The sequence below is a fragment of the Palaemon carinicauda genome, chromosome 23 (assembly GCF_036898095.1).
Source record: "Palaemon carinicauda isolate YSFRI2023 chromosome 23, ASM3689809v2, whole genome shotgun sequence".
Lineage (NCBI taxonomy): Eukaryota > Metazoa > Arthropoda > Malacostraca > Decapoda > Palaemonidae > Palaemon > Palaemon carinicauda.
In genome coordinates this window covers 99,371,870-99,392,651 of record NC_090747.1, presented here as the reverse complement: position 1 = coordinate 99,392,651, position 20,782 = coordinate 99,371,870, and the positions used below count along the sequence as shown (strand labels likewise).

Genomic DNA, 20,782 nt, shown 5'->3' with positions numbered 1-20,782 from the left:
TTAACACCTAAGGCTGGTCTGCTAAAAATATTGCAAATTAATACCTTAAGATATGAACAGGAGAAGTCTGTTGTATTACTGTTTTACGGTACCGTAGATTAAGGCCTTCGGTAGGCCATCCTGTAAATGATAGAATAGTCTACCGTAGGTCAAATTAAGGTTTAACATCTAAGGCTGGTCTGCTAAAAATATTGCAAATTAATACCTTAAGATATGAACGGTAGAAGACTATCGTATTGCTGTTTTACGGTACCGAAGGTTAAGGCCTTCGGTAGGCCTCTCTCTAAATGATAGAATAGTCTACCGTAGGTCAAATTAAGGTTTAACATCCAAAGCTGGTCTGCTAAAAATATTGCAAATTAATACCTTGAGATATGAACAGGAGGAGACTATCGTATTACTGTTTTACGGTACCGAAGGGTAAGGCCTTCGGTAGGTCATCCTCTAAATGGTAGAATAGCCTACCGTAGGTCAAATTAAGGTTTAACATCCAAGCCTGGTCTGCTATACATATTGCAAATTAATACCTTAAGATTTGAACAGGAGAAGACTATCGTATTACTGTTTTGCGGCACCGAAGGCAAAGTCTACGGTAGACCATCCTGTAAATGATAGAATAGTCTACCGTAGGTCAAATTAAGGTTTAACATCTAAGGCTGGTCTGCTAAAAATATTGCAAATTAATACCTTAAGATATGAATGGTAGAAGACTATCGTATTACTGTTTTACTGTACCGTAGGTTAAGGCCTTCGGTAGGCCATCCTGTAAATGATAGAATAGCCTACCGCAGGTCAAATTAAGGTTTAACATCTAAGGCTAATCTACAAATATTGCATAATAATACCCTAAGATAGGGACAATAGTAGACTACTGTATTACTGTTTTATGTTACCGTAGGTTAAGGTCTACGGTAGGCCATCCTGTAAATGGTAGAGTAGCCTACCGTAGGTCACATTAAGGTTTGACATCTAAGGCTGGTCTACTATACATATTGGAAATTAATACCTCAAGGTTTTTGCAGTTGTAGGCTACCATAGCTCAAATACGAGATATTATTTTACGGGCAGGCCTGCTGTAGGCAATGAGTTGAATTCGCATAAGTAATCAATAATTCTTTTGGAGAGAAAATTAACGTATTTCTGGTTCTTTTTTAGGAGTTTATATTGGTTTTCTTTCGTTAATTGTCAGAAGCCGATATTTTCCGAGTTAGGTCGATAGAAGCTTGAATGGGTACGTCTGAAAAACCACACATCACAAGGGAAACCAACACAGTTATACAACTTCGTAAAATTTCCCACCTAACCTTAAATTTCTCACTTGACCTAATATTTCTCACCTAACCCAAAATTTCCCACCGACCAAAAATTTCTCACCTAACCTAAAATTTCCCAACAAGCTTAATAATTTCTCACCTAACCAAAAATTTCTTTCCTAACCTAATATTTTTCACCTTCCCAAAAATTTCCCACCTTCCCTAAAATTTCCCATCTAACTTAAAATTTCCCTCCTAACCTCGGGCACCTTATTTTTACCAACCTAGGCTGGGTGACTACAATCAATGTGTCCGACTCTTGGAATAAGTTTCCTTATAAACAATTGTCTTTTAGGTAAGGTTTTATCGATGTGTTGGCTTCCTTTGTGAAAATATGGTTTAAAGGCAAATCTTCATAATCTTAAACTAATTGTCTATAGGTTAGGTTAGGGCATGTTGATGTGTTGGCCTCTCTAGTGAAAATATGGTTTGGTTTATGTTTCACTCTTCTTTATATCTTGACAAATGCGTTTCCGACATATATTGACGAAAATCATTCATTGGTAAAACCTTTTGTTTCCTCAAAGGGAAAAGCGGTTAACTACTGCAATGTAATTGTTCAGTGGTTACTTCAAACTTAGTGAACTTAGAAGAGAGACTAGCTATGGTAAGCAGTTCTTCTAGAAGGAGGACACTCCAAAATCAAACCATTGTTCTCTAGTCTCGGGTGATGCCGTAGCCTCTGTAGTATAGCCTTCCACTGTTTTGAATTAGAGTTTTCTTGCTTGGGGGTACACTCGGGCACACTATTCTATCTTATTTCTCTTCATGCTTTTTTAAAGTTTTAATAGTGTATATATGAAGGATCTAATTTAATGTTGTTACTGTTCTTGAAATATTTTACTCTTTATTTTTCTCTTGTAGTTTATTTATTTCCTTGTTTTCTTTCCTCACTGGGTTATTTTTCCCTGTTGGAGCCTGGGGCTTATAGCCTCTTGCTTTTCCAACTAGGGTTATAGCCTCGTGCTTTTCCAACTAGTGTTATAGCCTAGCTTGTCTTGTAATAATAATAATAATAATAATAAATATGATTAAAATTGGTATTACACACTCCATGGCAATAATCTCATATAGAGGATTGAGAAGTCCTTCTCAATCCTTTATAAGAGATCATAATAATAATGATAATAATAGGATTGATCGTAAGAGGAAGTTCCTTCCCAAACAGGAAAGCCTAAAGAAATGTTTCAAAATGACAGCTATAGTTTCTCTTTATTAGTGAAGGTAGGCGATAGTAACAAGGGACATTGCAAAGGACACTCCAAAATCAAACCATTGTTCTCTAGTCTTGGGTAGTGCCATAGCCTCTGTACCATGGTCTTCCACTATCTTGGGTAGTGCCATAGCCTTTGTACCATGGTCTTCCACTATCTTGGGTTAGAGTTCTCTTGCTTGAGGGTACACTCGGGCACACTATTCTAATTTCTCTTAATCATGTTTTGTTAAAGTTTCTATAGTTTACATAGGAGATATTTATTTTAATATTCTTAGAATATTAATTTTTCCTTGTTTCCTTTCCATACTGGGCTATTTTCCCTGTTGGAGCCCCGGGGCTTGTAGCATTCTGCTTTTCCAACTAGGGTTGTAGCTTAGCAATTAATAATGTTAATAATAAATGTCGACAAAGTCCTAATGGGATAGAAGAGAGGAAATTATTATGCGTTGTCGGAATTGGGAATTTTTAATTGAATTGAGCACCTAGGGTATTACTTGTCTGAATATAGGCTAAAGGTAGAAAAAAACGCGTTTAATGAACTATCAGATTATACAATACCCAATCGCTGGGAAAAATATTTGAATATTTTACGCATTTTCTTTTATATAAAGGGTTTTTTTTTTTTGTATACCTGATATTTTAATATTTTATGAATCTCCTGGTTGGGTTTAAATTCTTATATACACCTGCTTATTATACGTCAATTGTCTGATTATAATGGCATTTGTGGAAACCTTGGTTTAGCAGTCAGGAAAAGCAAATAAGTTATACAGTATAGGCCTTGTATATCTTTATCCATGTGCTGTTAGGAGATTCTTTTATATACGATAACTGGGAAAACTGTATTAGGTCGACTGAGTTGCGGTAGGCAAAGCTCCCTTCTTTGACGAGCAATGACACTACAGTACGTCCCATTAGGTCAGGGAAGAAGGCAAGAAAGATTTCAATATCTATAATTGCTGGCACACAATCAAAGGTTTCACACTGGTATTTGTAGATTCAACTTTTCTTAACCTTAATTTGACCGAGGTTTCTGTGCTTTTTCAGACTGGGGGTCTTATTCCCTAAATCTCCCTACAGAACTTTACTTAGCGTGCCAGGAATCATAGAGAAACTTGATATTATTGTTGTTACTAGCTAAGCTGCAGCCCTAGCGGGAAAAGTAGGATGCTATAAGACCAAGGGCTACAACAGGGAAAATTAGCCTAGTGAAGGAAGGAATTAAATAAACTACGAGAGAAGTAATAGACAAAATAAAAGATTTTAAAAACTAACAAAAATCTGTCATGTATAAATTATAAAAAAAAGGAGGCAGTGAAATTAGAAGAGTGTGCAAGAGAGCTCTACTCTATGTCAAGTTTTATCACAAGCCACAGAATAATTATTAACCCTTTTACCCCCAGGCTATTTGGAAATTTCCAACCCTTAACCCCCAGGGGTTAATTTTTTTCAAGCACATTTTGCAGTATATTTTTTTTTTGAATTGCTCTAACAGCCTTATTTTTCGTCATAGAGAGGTCAGGTTGGTCTCATTCTCTTGGAAAATGCCTGAAGTTTCTTAAAAAATTATAAAAAATATGCAAAAAAAATTTAAATAGCAGTTTTTTGCAAGAACGTACCGGTACGTCCATGGGGGTAAAGGGATGAGTTTTGTGAAACGTACCAGTACGTCCTTTGGGGGTAAAAGGGTTAAATCTTTCATGTATAAACTATAAAAGGAAACTTCAAAACACAAGAGGAAAGCGAAGTAAGATAGTGGATTGTGTGCCTGAGTGTATCCTCAAACAAGAGAGCTCTACTAAATGCCTAGTTTTATCACAAGCCACAGAATAATTATTAAGGAATTACCGTAAGCCTGATTTAAAAAAAACAGCCAATGTTTGTACAAGGGCGTGGTATAGCCAATTAATTGTACCTGTCAAGGGACAGTTATAACTTTCAACTTAATGAGTTTCGTTTGAGTGGAGTGATTGAGTTAAGATTACTTAAAACAAATAACGAACGAACAGTTTTACTGAATTGTTATAAAAGTTTTATACAAATTTGTAATAAAGTCACAGTCATATTTATCCTGACCATATAGCAATATAAAATAGAGAAATCTCTTACCAAATATCGGGTCAGTTATGACCCTTAACTCACACGAGTTTCATTTGTATGGAATGAGAGAGTTGATAAGATTAGTCTAAACAAATAACAAACCAAAACAGTTTTACAGAATTGTTATAAAGTCAGTCAAACCTATTCTGAGCAAATAGCAATATAAATTAGAAAATTCTCTTACCAAATAACAGAGATGAGGTTAAATCCAATCAGGACTCACAGACATACACACACACTTGAAGAACCACTGAAACCTGTTGTAGATCTGATCACAACCCAAGTAAACTTTTTTTTTAAAGATTTCAGTTGATTACAAAAACGCAAACAACCACTTTAGGAAAAACAACATGGTTTCCAAGGACCATAAAGTAATAGGGCAATTACATGAAAATAAGAAAGTTAGTAAATTCTAAAATCATATGTACACAATTTGTTTATTGTTCTGCTTTTATAAATTTTCTAAGGGAATATATGTCCCTTGTCCTTCATGAAATTCTCTGGCTTGTCCTTTTATTATTATTGTTATTATTATTATTATTATTATTATTATTATTAATATTATAACTAAGTTACAACTCTAGCTGATAAAAAAAAGGATGCTTAAATCCCAAGGGCTCCAACAGGAAAAATAGCCCAGTGAGGAAAGTATTTCAACTACATGAGAAGTAATGAACAATTGAATTAAAATATTTTAAGAACAGTAACATCACAATAAATCCTTCATATATATATATATATATATATAAAGTATAAAAACTTAAAAAATAGGAAGAGAAATAAGACAATAGTAAGCTCAAGTGTACCCTCAAGTAAGAGAACTCTACTCCAAGACAGTGGAAGACCATAGTACAGGGGCTATGGCACCACCCAAGACTAGAGAACAATGGTTTGATTTTGGAGTGTCCTAGAAGAGCAGCTTACCATCGCTAAGGAGTCTCTTCTACCTTAGATAAGTGGAGGTGCTATATGCTAGGTAATTTTAACTAGATTTTTATGTCCTATTAAAATTAATTCCATCAGTCATAATCTCTTATCATTTATTAAATATAATTACATATAATTATTCACTTACCTGGCAATTACCTCCGCCAGCGAAGTTGAAAGGAGGTTATGTTTTTTGCCCTTGTTTGTGTCTTTGTGTTTGTTTGTTTGTGGATAGCTTTCTGGCCACAATTTTAATCATAGCGTAATGATACTAGTGGGATTAACTGCTAAGTAAAAAACTGGAAATGATTAAATTTTGGAAGGTCAGGGTCAAAGGTCAAGGTCAAGCAAAATGTCCAATTCACGTAATGAGGCATAAGTTTGGACATCATTGTTATAGAGACTTCAAACTTGGTTCATATTCGAGTCTATGAAAATCCAGGTCAATTAATACATGTTAAAGTCGAAGGTCAAGGTTAAGCAAAAGGTCAAATTCTGGTCATCAACTATACGGCCACAATTTTGATTGTAAAGTAATGAAACTTGCAGGGATTTTAAACTTTTGTAAAGAGCTGGAAATTATTACATTTAGGAAGGTCAAAGGTCAAGGTCACGGACAAGCAAAACGTCTATATGTAATCAGCCATAAGTTTGGACATCGTTGTCACAGAGACTTCAAACTTAGTTCATATTTTAGTGTATGAAAATCCACACCATTTAATACATGTTAACTCTTTTACCCCCAAAGGACGTACTGGTACGTTTCACAAAACCCATCCCTTTACCCCCATCGACGTACGGGTACGTCCTTGCATAAAAATGCTATTTACATTATTTTTTTGCATATTTTTGATAATTTTTTTTGAGAAACTTCAGGCATTTTTCAAAAGAATGAGACCAACCTAACCTCTCTATGATGAAAATTAAGGCTGTTAGAGCAATTTAAAAGAAATATACTGCAAAATGTGCTTGAAAAAAAAAATAACCCCTGGGGGTTAAGGGTTGGAAAGTTCCAAATAGCCTGGGGGGTAAAAGGGTTAAGGTCAAAGGTCAAGGCTAAGGACGAGCAAAAGGTGGAGAGATAAGCTGCCGGGGCGGAGGTCTGCGCTCTACTGGGTGGCCCTCTAGTTTTAATTGTATAGCAGCTGTGTGACATTATTTTAATTGCATTGCAGCTGTGTGTGATTGTAGAGGTATCTCTGCTGCTGCTTAGAATATTCATTTCATTTTCTTGTTTGCTTTATTTTCTTTATAGATTTCTATTTTGTCTTTTTTCTTTCTCTTGTTTTTCTATTTTGTCTTTTTTCTTTCTCTTGTTTTTCTATTTTGTCTTTTTTCTTTCTCTTGTTTTTCTATTTTGTCTTTTTTCTTTCGCTTGTTTTTTAAATGTTTTTTATAGTTTGTATCTGAAAGATTTATTTTAATGTTATTTTTCAAAAGATATTTTAATTGTTAATTACTTCTCTTGTAGTTAACCTATTTCCTTTCCTCACTGGGATACTTTCCTTGTTAGAGCCCTGAGGCTTATAGCATCCATCTTTTCCACCTAGGGTTGTAGCTTAGCAAGTGATAATAATAATAATAATAGTAATAACTTATTTCCTTTCCTCACTGGGATATTTCCCTTGTTAGAGCCCTCAGGCTTATAGCATCCATCTTTTCCACCTAGGGTTGTAGCTTAGCAAGTGATAATAATAATAATAATAATAATAATAATAATAATAATGATAATAATAATAATTTCTGGGTCGACCTGTGACGGCCGGTGAAGAGTCCTTCCTTACACTTTTCTGATATAAATCTTCCAGATATACCAGAGAAAGATAAAAGCATGGAATGCAGAGGTTACTACCCTCGCGCGAGCACCTCGTGGGTGTCGTGTATACATCAGGGGCGTGTGAAAACCACTATTCACAGGCTGTCTTCCAATTAGATAACTCCTTCATCAAAGGGAAGGGCCGTAACAAAGGCCCCAGAAACCACACTTGGACCACGACCTTCTAAGAGTCCTTGTGTGCCATTTTCAACATTGTAGCATACATCGGTATTGGGTTCTTTCAGTACACGAACAGTACGAGTAACGGCGGCTGCATGATAATTTGGAAAAAAAGAAATAATCCTAGACATTTCTATCCTTATTATGTAGTGCGAGTATGTTGTGTTTATCCCTCTGGTTATGATAATGATTGTAATTAAGTATGCATCTTGTACGCCTCTCTTTGCTTGGCCTCTTACCAATGAGTAAATTTGCAAGTGGACGAATTTAGCGACCAGAAATATCTATATTTAGTGTGATACAAAGATGGTGTTAAACTATTGGGCGTATGTGTAGAAATGTTTTTGTGAAAGGTTTTTGTTTGATGCTGTGGATGTGAAGTCAATGTTTTCAAGGAAAATGTTTTATTGTTTTCTTCAGAATTAGTTTTCAAGATAAGTCATTGCTTTTATAACATCATAACTATTTTATTAGTGTTTCCAAAAAGTAGTAATGGTGTCATTGCGATCATTTGTTGTGTTATACTGTTGGGTGATATATCGTAACAGATATGAATAGCTGCATTGTTTTTATTTTCTTAATTCATTAATGAAAAAGTAAACCAGTGTTTGTTCCTGTTTGTTTACAAACATTTTGTTCTTTAGAACAAAATGTCTTTAGTGAAGCTGCAACAGCTGTTTAAAGTCATTAACGATGTAGTTAGAGACGGTTGGTGAGCGCGAGTTATAATAGCATCAGGGATGGTTCATACTTTGGCAGAGGGGTTTTATGATCACTGGGCCGTGGAGTCATCAGCCACAATTGAAAGATTGGAAAATGATGAAATAAGAATGGCAGGTGTAGTGAAGATTACAGAGATGATAAGAATGTCACGACTGAGATGGTGCGGACACGTGGTGAGGATGGATGGTGGGGAGGGAGTGAGGAGGGCTTGGGAGGAACCTGTAAAGGGGAGAAGATCAAAAGGGAAACAGATAATTGAATGGCGAGATAAGGTGAAGAATGATATGGAGAGAAGAGGTTTGGTGGAAGTGGATGCCTTTGATCGAAGGCATTGGAGAGGGCGCATCAGGCAGCCGACCCCTTAATGTAGGGATTATAGTGGGGAAGAAGAAGAGGTGAGGATGAGTTAGTCGCCCCTCCTACTTTCCTGTTAAAGACATCTCGCTTTTGTCTTTGGCAGTGATTAGCACAAAAGTATTGTTAATATTTGTCTCATGTCTTTTTGTTTAAATGACTTTTGTTGTCTTCATGGTAATGATGAAAAAAAAGCAAAAATTCACATGCCGGTGTAAGGGTGTATGCTATATTGGTTTATGGTTATTCTGGCGATAAATTCACACTCGCTCTGCTCTTTTTGTGGCTGCATGATTGATTGCAATAGTCTCTGTGTGCAGAGTGAAGATCATGTCCTCTTGTTAAGGGGCAGATGTATTCTTTTTCGATGAAGGCGAGCTAAGTCTTCTCTGGCTCCATTCTTGGTAGATCCCTAGACAATCCTGGTGAGATTGTGTAGCTTTTTCAACTTTCTACAACTGTTCCTCTAGTATTTAACTTATCAACAAATCCTCTAATCATATACATTATCATACTTCTTTGGGAAAATTTAAAGGTTTAATAGCCACTCATGAATGGTAGAGGCAAGGGACAGTGACATTGCCCCATCAAACAGGACAATTCCCTAGAGACTGACCGTATATACATATGATCAGTGCCCAAGCCCCCTCTCACCCAAGCTAGGACCAAGGAGGGCCAGGCAATGGCTGTTAATGACTCAGCAGATAGATCTATAGGCTCCCCCAAACCCCTCCCCCCCCCATCCTTAACTCATAATGACAGTGAGGTTGTAACGACCAAAGGAACTAACGAGTTTGAGCGGTACTCAAACCCCAGTCTGGCAATCAGCAGGTAAGGACGCTACCACCCGGCCACCACAACCCTTAACCCTGGAATTATGGTTGTATGAAGGATGTTTCAGACAGGATGTAATCATTGAAATAGCAAGAAGCAGAACTTTGTTATTCATGCACATAATGTGACCCATGATTGTGGTTGATTATATTTGATTCAGTTTACCTATCTTGATTTTATTGCATATTGATATAAAATTTATTATTGAAGTAATTATGTGGCCAAAGCTGGTGCTTTGATTTACCTCACCACTGGAGCTAATTCAGCTTCAGTAAAGATGTTTAGTTCTGACAGGGTAGCAAACCCTGTTGCTTTTAATATAGATCACTTTGACGTTGAGCTGAGGGCCGGTGGATTTTTGTCAACCACCAATGCGATAGATTGTTTGGTGGTTGCAAATACCGTTATCTGAGAGTCCACACTTTTTATTTGGTCTGTTACATTGAATGAATATCTCCCCTCTCTGCAACCCCCAAATGCTGATAAGTATTTTTCTCATGCTTTCCCTCACCTTATATGAGTGTAGTGTAGAACTTAGTGTTTCATGGATCCAAAATAAAATCTGGAGATCTAGAAATGCCATGGAAAAACCTGACCCCTTGGGATGGTTCTTGTCCTGGCCTGCCATTGATCCACATTTTTTGTGTTGTGTGGAAGGGCCATCTCTTTTGACTAAGGTGCCTTTATTGTAGTACAATTACTGGTCTTCCTCAGAGAGCTTTCTCTCCTGTTGTTGCCAAGGGAACTTTTTGCATCCTTGCTTCCTCCATCCTGGACGAGTACTGTACTGCTAGTTCCCTTTCGCTGACTCCCTGGGCTCTTGAGCCTGATACTAGTATGTGTACGTTGAGGTGCGGTGACTGCCGACCCCTTCGTGGCTGGTCTGTCGTGGATGGGAGTGGAGCATACGACCAGTGTGTACTCTACCCCGTGCAAGGTAGGTGCAAGTCACCCCTTTCTCACTTGAATTATTTGAAGATGTCTCGATGCGGTGTGTGTGTGGTCTGTTAGATATTTCTGGCATACTGTCTGTTGGGGTTTTGTGTGCCTCCCGTGCTACTGGCCTTTTGTGACCTTCTCTTCCCTTAATTGTTTATTGAAATGGTTCCTGACATTTTTATTGAGTAACTTTAAATTTAGTCGTCGGTAACCATGGAATGATATTAGATTAAATGTCGGCTTATGAAAACGAAATAAATCCCCAACCAGATCATAGCAGACCAGTGCTTGACATATTTGAGTGGTAGGAGTTTGTCTGCTAAATTCCATTCAGGATGGAAACAGCTTGCTCTCGTCTGTCTTCCATTGGGTTTCTCTGCTCTCTTCTGTCTTCCACTGGGTTTCCCTGCTCTCTTCTGTCTTCCATTGGGTTTCCTTGCTCTCTTTCTTCCATTGGGTTTCCTTGCTCTCTTCTGTCTTCCATTGGGTTTCCTTGCTCTCTTCTGAATTCCATTGGGTTTCCTTGCTCTCTTCTGTCTTCCATTGGGTTTTCTTGCTCTCTTCTGTCTTCCATTGGGTTTCCTTGCTCTCTTCTGTCTTCCATTGGGTTTCCTTGCTCTCTTCTGAATTCCATTGGGTTTCCTTGCTCTCTTCTGTCTTCCATTGCAGAAGAGACTTCATGTTTTTGGTGGATCTCTGGAAGGTGTTACAAGCAACATTCCATCATTTCTCCAACAAGTTCTGTCTTCATCATCGAGGGGTTGGTGTATAAATTCAAGACTCTGAGCTCGAGACTGAGCACTGGCCTTCAGTTGTTGGGTGTTAACCCTTGTCTCAGGGCCCACTCACATAGGATGCGTCTTCTAATGTATATTGACAATGGTTGATCCTTACGTTCTTGAGAGCTCAGTTGCTTCTGGATTAAGATTGTCTTCTGACTTTGTCATAAATTCGGAGAAATCAGAGCTCATGCCCAGCTGGAGGATGAAGTTCCTACGCATACGGATCTATGTGGCAGTATGTACTGTAGTAAGTGTCTTTCCATCAAACTAGTAGTATCGGCAGGTTTTGCAAGTAAGAGTAGTCATTCCTAAGTATAAAGGAACGAATTGTTTAGCAATGGAGAGTTCTTCTCGGATACCTGTTGTATTTTGAGAAGCTTGTCCTTCATGGGTGTCTCCACCAGAGATTGCTTGAAGTGTCACTGGCCATCTGCTAAGGACTCTCCCTCCCTTGTCATTCTGCTGGTTCAGGGAGTGAGAGACAATCTTGGTGACTGGACAGCTACAACCAATTATTAGGAGTTCCCCCAAACTCAGCCCATCCAAATTTGCTTCTGTACTTGGGTACATAAAAGGAATATTGGAGGAAACACTTGAAAGTCCTGGTCTTGTTAGGGTTATGGATGCAGGAAGAACAAAACCATCACAGAGAAGTTGAGAAGCAAGCAGGATACCTTTCTCCAAAAGCATTTCAAGATTGGATGATGGGTCACTCGTTTGGGTTGAGCGACAGCACAACCATAGTTGTGTATGTCTCCCCTCTGCATGTTAACAAAGCTGTTGCACTTAGGGGCAGCTCATAGAGCTGTTTATCTGTCTGAGCATAAGCAGTTTTCTTTGTTCACATAATTGCTGATAAGGTGGTTCTTGGGCTCATCGGCCTTGCTTCTGATCAGAACCAGGTTAAAAGTGTTACCCAAGAGGGAGAGAACCAGCCACCACAGTTCATAGGGAACTTTCTCCCACAAAAAAGTGACCCTTCTCTATTGAAAACACTAGGATTTGTAGAAAAAAATCAGAAATATTTTCCTAGCTATACAACCCGTAGTCCTTTCAAGAAATTTTCCCTCAAAAACCCCTTTGTTGAAATGAAAGTAAGGAATTTCGGATGGCAGAACTCTCTGGCTGCTTTTATTCAGTCTGCCATCTTGAAACTTTACTGAAGAAACTCAGCCGCTAGCTTCGCGCCTAAGTGATCTCGTATATGAAAAGCAGTTTGTATAAGTAGGAAAAATGCAAACTGTTATTGAAATATGTTAATATTTTTGCTTTAATAGTTTGCATTAACATGAAAATTTGTTATTTTGTATAAATATAAACCATTGCTTCACGAGTAGCATCATCTTTTCTATTTTTTTTTATTGTCATTTTGGAGGAAATCTAGTTTAGAAAAAAAAGTGTCCCTTTATCTGATTTAAGAATACTACCAAGTAACCTCTTTGATGCACTGTTCATCTATCAACTTTTGATTTTTAACCCTTTTACCCCCAAGCTATTTGGAAATTTCCAACCCTTAACCACCAGGGGTTATTTTTTATTCAAGCACGTTTCGCAGTATATATTTTTCAAATTGCTCTAACAGCCTTAATTCTCATCATAGAGAGGTCAGGTTGGTCTCATTCTCTTGGAAAATGCCTTTATTTTCTCAAAAAATGATAAAAAAAAAAAATTATAAATAGCAGTTTTTTGCAGGGACGTACTGTACGTCCATGGGGGTAAAGGGATGTGTTTTGTGAAACGTACCAGTACGTCCTTTGGGGGTAAAAGGGTTTAAGGTGGTATAAGTTTTTAAGATTTGCCTGCACAAGGATTTGTATTTGTTGGTGTAAATATTTCCGTATCTAGAAAATCCTCCTCATATTCTTCTATTTTATTTCCTCTTCACAGGTTGTTTGCCAATACAAGCACCATAACAGATGGAAATGGGAACTACTCCACAGATACTCAGTGTGCGTGGTTGATAGATGCCGGGAAAGCTAACACGTCTATTCGTCTTCATTTAGATCATTTCGCCACGGAGTGCTCGTGGGACCATTTATATGTTTACGATGGCGACAGTATTTATGATCCGCTTATCGCTGTTTTCAGGTGAGATTTTATTTTTTTGTTCGTATAACCTTGAAGTTTTTTCATGTATTGATTTTGGTATGTTTTGTTGTATGGACACAGAAGGAAAGGTAGGATAAGGTAAGGTTTGAACACGAAGAGACCATGTGGGTACCGCGTGTGACACAAAGGGTCGCACTGGGTGAAGAGAGCACGGCGAGATGTGAATCACGACGCAACCAGAAACTTACTGGTGGTCGAGACCTGGGCGAGCACGCTCTCTGACCCCGGGTCGCCTCATGGCGCGTATTCCTCCGCCAGAGGCTTCCCCCCATAGAAAACGGAGGTAGGGTAAACTACACAAAATTCTGGTCGGTTGGGAGGAGATCCCAGATACTCCTAAGAAAGTACAGTAGTTCGACGTAAGTACTGTTAGGAAAAATACAAATGACTTAAAATTTGTGATATAAACAGTCCCTGTATTTCGAGTTCCTTATGTTTCAAACTGTTTAATGCCAGCTGAAATGTTTCATGTTAAAGCCTTCACCAAAATGAGATACCTTTATCCTAGATGTTTATTATACGGATTTGCATATTTTCTTACTCATCATGCAATTAGATTTAAAAGGAAACTATCTTTTACTGTATATTCTTTGCTAACATTTTAAACAAAAGGCCAAAATTTTGGCTCTAAATGCTGATAGACGTGATAGATTGTAAAAGAGGGACTGTTTATGCAAGACATACAGTGCAGTCATGCCCTGCCTTACGTCTTTTCCGACTTTACATTGCTTATCTCTAAGTCTACTTTCCCACTGTTATCCCTAAATCAAGGTGACTTGCCTGATGCGCCCTTTGCAATGCCTTTATCAAAGGCATCATTTTTCACAAAACCTCTTCTCTCCATATCATCCTTCACGTTATACCTCATCTTGCCATTTAATTCTCTGCCTCCCTCTTGCTCTTACCCCAAACATGATCCACCCAAGCCCTCCTCACTCCCACCCCATCATCCATCCTCACCACGTGTCCACACCATCTGTTGACACTCATCCCCTCTGTAATCTTTACTACACCTGCCATTCTTATTTCATCATTTTCCAATCTTTCAATCAGTGATATTCCCATATTCTACTTTAGCATTCTCATATCTGTTCTCTCAGGCTCATCTTTTAAGTATTAGACAAAAGTGAAATCTGCGTTATGTCGGTGTTCCGACCTTGCGTAAGTTTTTACAACGTAAAATAACCCTTTTACCCCCACCATAAGGTTAAATTTCTAGCACATTTTGCTATATATTTTTTTTAAATTGCTCTAACAGGCTTAATTTTTGTCCTAGAGCGGTCAGGTTGGTCTCATTCTTTTGGAAAATTCCTGAAGTTTCTCATAAAGTTATCAAAAATATATAAAAACATGTAATTAACAGTGTTTTGCAAGAACGTACCGGTACGTCCTTTGGGGGTGAAAGGGTTAAGTATTAGACAAAAGTGAAATCTGCGTTATGTCGGTTTAACCGACCTTGTGTAAGTTTCTACAATGTTAAATAATAAAGGCTGAACTGTACAGAACTGTACTTCATATAGAAACTTATTAACTTATTAATGTAGATACTGTATCTGTTTTTTATAAAATGATAGCAGGATTATAAGTACTTTCTTGTGTTCGGTACGTGTATAGGAAACGCATGTCACTTTATAAAGATAAAATACCACCTAGGTTGAAAATTGCCTTACGTCGGTTCTCCTTAAACCAATTGACGATGTACGGCTGATTATTGTACTGTACAATTTTGTGTTAAAAAATAATACGGGCTGCACTGTACGGAACTGTACTTCATATAGAAACTTATTAACTCATTAATGTAAATACTGTATCTGTTTTTTTATAAAATGATAGCAGGATTATAAGTACTTTCTTGTGTTCGGTGCGTGTATAGGAAACGCATGTCACTTTATAAAGATAAAATACCACCTAGGTTGAAAATTGCCTTACGTCGGGTCTCCTGAAACCAATTGACGATGTACGGCTGATTATTATTGTACTGTACAGTTCTGTGTCGGAAAAAAAACAAAGTTATTGTGAGAAAATACAGTACATAAGGTCCTCAATTTACAAACATCCAGACGTAAACAAATTCAGCTGAAAATAACAAAGATAAGATAAAGAAATACTGGAATAAAACAATACTCTATCCTTTAAGACAGTAAGCAAAATAATGTTTGTAATAGCCTGATATCTATTTCAAATAAAACCATACTATTTGTTGACTTTTGTAGCTGAAAGTTTTATTATTATTATTATTATTATTACCAGCCAAGCTACAACCCTAGTTGGAAAAGCAAGATGCTATAAGCCCAAGGGCTCCAATAGGGAAAAATAGCCCAGTGAGGAAAGGAAATAAGGAAGTAAATAAATGATGAGAATAAATTAATAATAAATCATTCTAAAAACAGCAACAACGTCAAAACAGATATGTCCTATATAAACTATTAACAACGTATGGGATTCAGGTTAGGCCTACTGTAGGCCAAAATTTATAAAAAAAACTTGTATTACGAAACAATTCGTCTTACAAACAGCCTCTCGGAACCTACACATACACCGAATAGACTGGCCTATTCCTTACAGATTCCCCTCTGTCCTCATACACATGACAACACTGAGATTACCAAACAATTCTTCTTCAACCAAGGGGTTAACTACTGCAGTGTGATTGTTCAGTGGTTACATTCCTCTTGGTAAGGGTAGAAGAGACTCTTTAGCTATGGTAAGCAACTCTTCTAGGAGAAGCACACTCCAAAATCACACCATTGTTCTCTAGTCTTGGATAGTGCCTTAGCCTCTGTACCATGGTCTTCCACTGTCTCTTGGCTTAGAGTTCTCTTGCTTGAGGGTACACTCGGGCACACTATTCTATCTAATTTCTGTTCCTCTTGTTTTGTTGAAGTTTTTATAGTTTAAAAAGGAAATATTTATTTTAATGTTGTTCCTCTTCTTAAAATATTTTATTTTTACTTGTTTCCTTTCCTCACTGGGCTATTTTCCCTGTTGGAGCCCCTGGGTTTATAGCATCCTGCTTTTCCAACTAGGGTTGTAGCTTAGCAATTAATAATAATAATAATAATAATAATATCAAGTTTGTAAGGAGAGGACCTTCTATACTAATAATTTTACGTTTATTTTCAAATATTTAGTATATATATTGTACTGTATCGTACTAGTGTTTACTATAATTTAAAGTACTGTAGATTGAAAATGCTTGAAAGTTATCTTACTTTGCAACTTGAATATGTTTTTTTTTTCTTTGTCTCCTACCAGTGGGATGGTGGTTCAAGACGATTACCGCGTCACCCACCTACCAGAGGTGGTAGCGTCTTCTGGCCACGCGCTACTCTATTTTTATTCCGATGCTGCGTATAACCTCACAGGATTCTCAATTTCTTATGGGTAAGACTCGACGTGCACAGTTTATGCTTGGAAATTGCCTACACAATATGGTAATTCCTTGCCCCATCGTAGATTTATAAATTATAATACGGTAATCCCAGTTAGTTTTGCTCTCAAACTGGTTTTCAACGAGGGAATGTAACGAAAAGTGAGGATTCAGACATAACTATTTTAACGAGGGAATGTAATAAAAGATAAGACATAACTATTTTAACGAGGGAATGTAACGAAAGGTAAGGATTCAGACATAACTATTTTAACGAGGGAATGTAACGAAAGGTAAGGATTCAGACATAACTATTTTAACGAGGGAATGTAACAAAAGATAAGGATTCAGACATAACTATTTTTCAATATTTAACTTAGCCGGTGATTATATAGCTGCAACTCTGTTGCCCGACAGACAACTCTACGGTAAAAACTCGCCAGCGATCGCTACACAGGTTGCAGGTGTGCCCAACAGCGCCATCTGTCGTCCAGATACCCAGTATTCAATGTAAACAAAGACTCAATTTTCTCTCTGTCGAGCTATCGACAAGACGTACTTACTCGCTGTTGCTAAACTGGAGTTTTTTCACAACTAATTGGTGAAGTACTTTATTCTAGTTTTGAGCTTTCGCTATGCTGGTGTTTTATCTTCATCTTAAATCTTGAACTCGTTTTGGATAGATTAAATTATGGTGACAAAGAGAGTATGGACTTTCTTTCACTTTTAAATGGCCGACCCTTCCCTTAGACGGAAGTGTGTTTAGGCTTTTAGTAATTATATCACGTTATAGATTTTCCTCTATATATTTTATATCTCTCCGCCTTTATTAGGCCTCTTCGATTAACTTTCCATTTATTATAAACATATAAAAATAATTTTAATGTTTTGTTTATATAGACCTTTCCTGAGAGTAGGCGGTCCTAACTTGGAAACCGAAGTTAATCAACGTTGAGCCCTTTATATCGTAATTAGCTTTTAAAGAGCTAAGGATTTAAAACTTTTTAAATGTAATATTTTATGAAAGAATTTCTTTGATAGTCTTCGTACTGTTTTCAAAGATGAACTAACGTTTAGTTTATTTATGCTACGCAGTTGTTGACGTTCAGGACGTTCAACATGCGCTCTATCGTTACGATAGAGAGAGAGTGTATCACGGTTTCACTTTGCAGTAAGAGTAAATCGATTCTGACGTTTTGTTCATTCTTTCTTAGCTTAAATGTTTTAAATTCTATTTTAAAGGAACTTTTTAATTGAAAAACCTTTCAGTTTTTTCCTTTAGTCAAATAACATGTTTTTTTGACGAAATATAATTGGGCTCTTCTCTTAGGTGCGAAATCAAGAGAGAAAGAGAGAGAGAGATAGAGACGGAGGGAGAGAGAGGAGAGAAAACGTTCCGTTCAAGCGGGTAACGTTGTTCTCGAGTTACTCTCGTCCCTAGTCGCTGTACGGGGAGGAAGGATAAAACGTTTTGGTTTTTTATTCTCGTCCCCAGGCTATGTGCGGTGAGAGATTGAAAACGTAGTTATATGAACTAGTGTTTAGTCTCTTTCCCAGCCACTGATTTTTTTATCTTAAAATATGTTTTCTGTTTTTTGCTGGTATTAATGAGCTTGCATTATACGACTGATTTCGCAATTACAGACGCTCCCCAACTTACGAACGAGTTACGTTCCGAACGATCGTTCGTAAGTTCAAACTGTTCGTAAGTTGCTTCAGTGCCATATTTTGTATCATAATTTATGTTTAAGGCATATACAGTACTGTATAAGTATATTGAAGGTTTATATAAGTATGTTTAAGTATGTTTAAGGCTTGTATAAGTAACCTGTATTGGTTTGTACTGAAAAAAACATTTAATAAAATGGAGAGAATACGTACAGTACTGTACTACGTATGTTAGAGAGAGAGAGAGAGAGAGAGAGAGAGAGAGAGAGAGAGAGAGAGAGAGAGAGAGAGAGAGAGAGTTAGTTTACTGAATTGTTTTATTTCAATTTTGACCGACGGAATCATTCTTTGTAGAGTTTACGTCACGTATCTTGTGACGTCATGTATTTGGCGGAAGAGCGCTGACAAACCGAATGATTTCCTTTCATTATGTTGCCGAGTAATCTTATAACAGAATTCTCATAATCGAAACACCGATTAACGATATCAAGTGTTTTAGTGGTCTGTATCATTAGTTATGAGATTAGTAGCCTACAACTTACCGTAAAGTTAAGAAAAAAAAAAGTCTGATGTTATATTTCTTCTGGCGGAAGGCGAGAGGCAAATCAAGTGATTTTCTTCCGATCCGTTACTATTCCCATAATCGAAACATCGAATAAGGATATAAAGAATTTTTTAATATTTTCAAAGAAATATGAAGACTTAACTGCATTAAAAATCAAAATACGGAAAAATCAAAATACGGAGAGAGAGAGAGAGAGAGAGAGAGAGAGAGAGAGAGAGAGAGAGGTGGGGGGTTGCGTATTCCGTTTATAACTAATAATAAGGTCTATCAACGAACTGTATGGAAAATGTGATACCCTATAATATATTAGCGCTGTTGTAATATTCACTATGAAGAGATTTCGAATATCAAGAAAATTATATAAATCAGTGTTATTCGTACTATATGTGCGCATAATCGTAATACTGCAGCGTCACCTTGAGATCAGCTGATCTCCCAACCAAAAGTAAATCAAAAGTAATTGTTGATTATTGAAATGCTCAAGAAATTAAAAAAAAAATATGAACGTGCTTTAATAAACCACAATTAAACACAATAATGTCTAATGAAATATGAAGGCTTAATATTGAACGAAAAATTGAATACTGTATGAAGCTTTAGAATTAACTACCCGTATGCGATTGACAGAGCGAGCACACACACACACACACACACACAGAAAGAGCTACAATGATTTCGCATGATACCTAATAATAAGAACTGTAGGGAAACTGATTTTCTGTAACATATTGGCGCTGATGTAATATTCATCTTGAAGATATTTCTAATATGTTAAGAAATAAAAAAAAAAATGCCAAAAGTCTGATGACGTTATATTTCTTCTGACGGAAGGCGAGAGGCAAATCAAGTGGTTTTCTTCCGATCCGTTACTATTCCCTTAATTGAAACATCGAATAAGGATATAAAATTTTTTTTAATAATTTTCAAAGAAATGTGAAGATTTAACTGCATTAAAAATCAAAATACGGAGAGAGAGAGAGAGAGAGAGAGAGAGAGAGAGAGAGAGAGAGAGAGAGAGAGAGAGAGAGAGAGAGAGAATTTAACTTGAAATGAAATCTACGGATGTTTACGAACATGTTTGGACTTCCTTCAATTTGTGTTCGTATGTACCGTTGTTCGTAACTCGAATGTTCGTAAGTAGGGGAGCATCTGTACTACCTTTTAATGAAGGGTAGAATTGCGTGTTTCAGGTAGAAATCAGTGAAAGTTTCGATTTCAGTGAAATAAGTGCAAAACAGAAAATCGAAGTGATAAAGTGATATGCGCAAAGTGTTACAGTGTTGCGTCCGAGGGTTCGTCTGTTCGTGCCTGTCGTTCACCTAGTCCGGGACCTCTTACATGCTCCCAAGCCCAGGGGAGAAGTAATGTCAAACGACTTATGGGTTCGAGAGGCCTTGACCAACGAACAGACGTTTTCCCTCTATGGTATCGGGTGTATCTTACCAAGATCTCCCCTACCATAAGACGAGAGAGACGTTGTTTCTCCTCGTCATCCGAAGGCTTTTCGCCTAAGAAACCTGTCACAAGGTTTCGAAGCCCTTAAGCGAAAGTCAGTCCTTTCAGGACAGGTCCAGCGTCCTGGTTACAACCATTAGGACAGCTCTGACCCTATGCAGTCATCGGATAACTGCTCGCCGCCTAACAAAAGCGTAACACAGACTCCGAGAGTCTTTTTTTGTAGGCAAAGTGTTGCGGTCACAGACGTTACCCTCGTCTCTTACCACAACCATTTCCGTTGATCCTTAATGGGTTGTATGGCAAGACATGCAGTATATGCTTGCCTCCCTTATGGAAGACTATTCTGCCGATTAGTCCGTTGAGTCTAGCCGTTTATCTCATCGATATCCTGGCTTTCAGCCAACCTAACGTTCCTTTGTGCTTACTGT

The 20,782-nt window shown here is 37.4% G+C and overlaps 2 protein-coding genes across 5 annotated transcripts in view; one reads left to right on the top strand and one right to left on the bottom strand.

Moving 5' to 3' along the window:
* Kap-alpha3 (karyopherin alpha3) overlaps positions 1–4,879 on the bottom strand; it is a 53,287-nt gene extending 48,408 nt beyond the window's left edge. Inside the window, exon 1 of the mRNA XM_068347303.1 lies at positions 4,814–4,879. The gene's annotated coding sequence lies outside the window, so the exon portion shown is untranslated. The remainder of the gene's footprint in view (positions 1–4,813) is intronic.
* The window catches only part of dsd (attractin-like protein dsd), a 71,300-nt gene that overhangs the window by 1,323 nt on the left and 49,195 nt on the right, over positions 1–20,782 (top strand). For all 4 annotated transcript variants that reach the window (XM_068347301.1, XM_068347298.1, XM_068347300.1 and 1 more), the window contains exons 2-3: positions 13,072–13,272; positions 16,549–16,677. In XM_068347301.1, the coding sequence (XP_068203402.1) occupies positions 13,072–13,272; positions 16,549–16,677 (330 nt within the window). The remainder of the gene's footprint in view (positions 1–13,071; positions 13,273–16,548; positions 16,678–20,782) is intronic.